General features: G+C 36.1%; 1 protein-coding gene across 3 annotated transcripts in view; it reads left to right on the top strand.

The window, feature by feature from the left end:
- The window catches only part of LOC106467074 (39S ribosomal protein L30, mitochondrial-like), a 21,916-nt gene extending 18,482 nt beyond the window's left edge, over window positions 1-3,434 (top strand). For all 3 annotated transcript variants that reach the window (XM_013927391.2, XM_013927390.2, XM_022395188.1), the window contains exon 3: window positions 2,960-3,434. In XM_013927391.2, coding sequence (XP_013782845.1) covers window positions 2,960-3,235 — 276 coding nt within the window. In that variant the 3' untranslated portion in view covers window positions 3,236-3,434. The remainder of the gene's footprint in view (window positions 1-2,959) is intronic.
- Window positions 3,435-4,338: the final 904 nt, after the last annotated feature.

Below are 4,338 nucleotides of genomic sequence, written 5' to 3'. Positions count from 1 at the left end.
GACTATTCAAAACAAATACTCATTATATTCATGGACAAATCTTTATTTTATTTTATTAGAAATACTTCACTAAGAAATATGAGTTTTTGTATGTGAAGGACTGCCAAATTTCATGAAGATATACCCACTATATTGAGAGTTATAAGTATTAAATCTATAAAGACTTTAAACGAGTACAAAAAAGTCACATGGTCGGTCGAATTGACCGAGCCTGTATTGAAGTGTTATATCCATGTATGTAAATGAAGTTTTATATCATCTATTTCAAAATAAACATGTAGAAAACTACTTAAAACTTCAGATGTATTTTCACATGACCAACGAGCTGTGAAGACTGACGGTATCCGTTTCCATAGTGAGATAGAGGCCTACATTTGGTCTCCAGATGGCTGTGAGGCTGCGAAATTCTAGAGAGAATTTAGATTCCCTTTTTCCACCACCTTCATTTACTCTGTCATCTTCTCATGAGGCCAATTTGGATCAGCTGCTTACGGCTCCTTTTCTTCCATTGGTATATTGAGTGCGTGATGTTTTGGGTCTTTCCCTGGCTGCTTTTGACTCTGAACCTTCCTTGATGGCAGAAAGGTCTGAGGGTGAGTACTTAGTTCTCCCTCCATCTCCTGATATTGTGGTTCATGCAAGGAGGTTTACTGTTCATTTATGTGAAGGGACAGCTATACCTTGTCTGCCACATTTGTCAGAACAACATACGTTCACCTACCACCACTAGGTGGAAGCATATTTAGACTCTCAGGGAATAGACCTGTTTCTAGAAATGTGGGGTTCCAGAATGGAGCCTGTGGTCAACCTTAATGGGTCACAATTTTCTAGAATTCGTATGACCCTAACTATGGTGCTGTGATATCATCCCTACATTTTTTTTAGGAAGCATCTCAGCAGTCACCACATCACTTTGCTGATGAGTTGGGGCCATTGTTAAGAAAACCGTTGGTGTGATTGTCAGCTTATGCACTTTTCTACTCTCATGGCTGGTACGTTGTTGGATAGAGTTGAATTATTGGAAGATGTTCATTTACCTGTGGATGACCAAGTACGATGTTTCCAATGCTTATCTGCATGTTTCTATAGTGGAGTTGTCCCACCACTATCTGCATTTTGTGCACAAGGATATGGTGCTTCAGTTCAGGGCTCTGCCCTATGGACTAGCATAGGCCCCATATGTGTTCTGCTGAATCATACAAACCTTTTCTTGTCACCTCCATTCCCTGGGCCTGTGCTCACACTATTCCATGGATCTGGCTACTGTTGGCACCATTTAATCAGTTGGTGGAATGTCAGACCCAGTTACTACTTTCCAAAGCAACCAAGGTAGGATTTCTTATCAGAACAGAGGCATCTCTTCTTACTTCAACACAATATATCACCCATCTGGGTGTCTTTTTCAACATTTATCTGTGTCAGTCTCAACCAACTCCCATCTCGCTCCATGCTATGGAACAGGCAGTCCAACTCTTACTCACGTCTCTTTCTCCCATGCTTCTTTTTTTTAATGTGGGCATCACTGAAATGCCTCATTCCTTTTGGATGAGTGCACATGAGATCCATTTAATGGTCTCTACACGTCCAATGGATCATGAACAGCAATCCAATAGATTCCCCAAATTCCTTATTTAGGATCAACATCTTTGATCTCAAGTGATGGTTAGATCGGAACACTACTATGATCGGTATTCCTCTGCTACTACCTTGTTCAGAGATCCATATTTTCACTGCTGCTTTGCTTCAGGGATGGGGTGCATATATCAACAGTCAGGAATTCCAGGGCCTATGGACAGATGAGAAGGCTTCCCTCCACATCAATGTTTTAGAACTTCTTGCTGTTCAAAGGGCGATGTCTCAAGGTCTGGAATTTTTTAGTGATAAAGTCATCATGCTTTAATCTCCTACAAATCTACATTTGTATCTTACATTTCCTGTCAATGGGGCATTTGGTCCAAGTCTCTTGGGGGGGGTCTTCAATATGCAGAGTTCCTCCTTGAGTCAGTATAATCACACTGGTATGAGATTGAGTGGATACACCTCTTGATTGAAAGTAGGGCAGGGGAGCTAACCTGGAAGAAAAATGGTACAAGTCACTTTTAACACTTAAGAAACATACCATTCCAAGTTGGCCTTGAGTTATTGGGATGAAAGTCTGAGATTATTCATCCTTGAGCCTGCATATTTGTAGGTTTCTCACATGCTTTATGGCTTGATATATTAATTTAGCCACACTTCTAAGATCTGCTGACCTCTGGATATATATAGGGTATTTGAACATCCTCCACATTTAACTCACCTTTCTAACACTTTACCAAAATGTTGTGTTCTTTTTAAAGAAACCCTTCTTGACTACCAGTAATATTTGGCACAGGTTATTCCATGCTAAAAATGGATGAGTTTTCCCCTTTCTATCACTATATTCTCAGAAAGGAGCTAATGTTTTTAATTTCTTTTTTCACACTGGCCCCTCCTATCATTTCAATATGGGAATCTAACTGATTGCTTTGTGGAGAGGTAAGTAGTATAGTCTTGAGTTAAAATTATTGCTACTTGAAAATGTCTTTCAGATAGATACTCATCTTTCCACAGAACGACCCACCTTACATCACCATTTCCGGTGTGTTTATTTTCCTTGTCGAGAATGAGATTTGGCTATACACAAAGTGTTTGAAAGGGGAGGTTGTTATGCACTCTTATTGGTGGATGGGTGGGATATGGTGTTAATTAAGAACATAGATTAACATAGTAAACCTTATTAAGTGGAAGTGTTTGAGCTCTTTCATTGGCTTAAGTCATGCAAAAAACAAACTTTTTTGGCAGTAGCACCAAGGCACTATCTAATTGTTTTGTAGAGTGATGAGAATCTATTTGAAATACATTTTCAGGTATAGAAAATATTAATATCAAAGCACTTGTAACTTGTAATGTTATAAATATTTCAACTTTTTGCTTACAGCCAAGCAGCTATGTGATTTTGAAGAATACCCCATCTATAAATCGAACTTTGTGGACTGTGAAGCATCTGATTAAAGTCAAACCTATAACTTTTCCATATGGTCTTCCAAAAGAAGGTGATTACAGTGGTACTTTTCTAAAACCAAGTGGTGAAATGTTTGTCTCTCAGAAGCTTAAAGTAAATCCAGAATGTTTATTAGAAAATCCTAAAAGAGAACAGGTAAAAATGGACACTGAAACATTGAAAAAAGAACTTAGAAGAAAATGGGTTACATGAAGCTATTACATGAAAAGAAAATCTTAAGTGGAGTGAGGATAGTATGCTTAGATATGAAGTGTTTGCTTCTCAAACAATGACAAGAAATGTCACTGCTAAAATATAACATGTATTTCAGAAAGAAATAAAGGAATTCATAAGTAGTGTAATGCTCAGAAACCTTCAGTGTTTTTCACTGCTTATGTATGATTACATAACATATGTGTGTATGTAACAATTATTGTAGATTTAATGATGCTTTGTTTAGGATATTTTATGTAGCAACTTTTTGTTTGACTAACTTTCAAGCTAATTAAAATCAGAATAATAAAAGCCGTAGTATACAACAATATACCTTTATTATTATAGTCTATAGGAAGACTGGGAAAAGTGAGACACCAATCAGTATTACAGTTCTAACAAATGATTTACAACACTTAAATTGTTGATATTTCTAGAAGAAATGATATTTATTTATTTTAAGATTACAAAAAATAAACTTGCTATGCAAACTTTCACTAGTGTTAGAAATGAATATAAATGTCATTTCATCTACTGATTAAGATTAAAAAAGCATTCAGTTTCCACTGTCTAATCATAAAATAATATTATATGTAGCAGTTACAGAACAAAAAAAAACAACAGTAAAAACAGCAGCTGTAGGGTCAGACCTGGAATTATTCTGAAGCAAATGCTTTTTGATTTATTTTATACAATATGGATGTGCTGATTCTGAATGATGCTACTTTGGCATCCTTGAGCATTTCGAGATATTCAAGATGGCTGCCAAATCATTTATGTGTCTACAGCTAGGCTTTTGATAACTATTTTTAATTTCTCTTTATCTAATATGTCTGTTAAACTGCTACCTTAGCTCAAGATCAACACTTTCAGGGGTAGCAATATACAAGTACAATTATCGTAAACATATATGTATTTAAATACACTAATTTCATGAATACTTAGTTTCACATTTCTTTTTTGGATATTCATTTAACCACTTTTTGTAACAGTCATTATCTGCTTATCACTAACTAACACAAATACATTGTATGTATTACTTCATGGTTTCTTCATAATCAAGCTCCTTCAATATGAGTCACTACTGTTTTAGTCCAACTATT

The sequence above is a fragment of the Limulus polyphemus genome, unplaced genomic scaffold (assembly GCF_000517525.1).
Source record: "Limulus polyphemus unplaced genomic scaffold, Limulus_polyphemus-2.1.2 Scaffold2478, whole genome shotgun sequence".
Classification (NCBI taxonomy): domain Eukaryota; kingdom Metazoa; phylum Arthropoda; class Merostomata; order Xiphosura; family Limulidae; genus Limulus; species Limulus polyphemus.
This window is presented reverse-complemented; position numbering and strand designations above follow the sequence as displayed.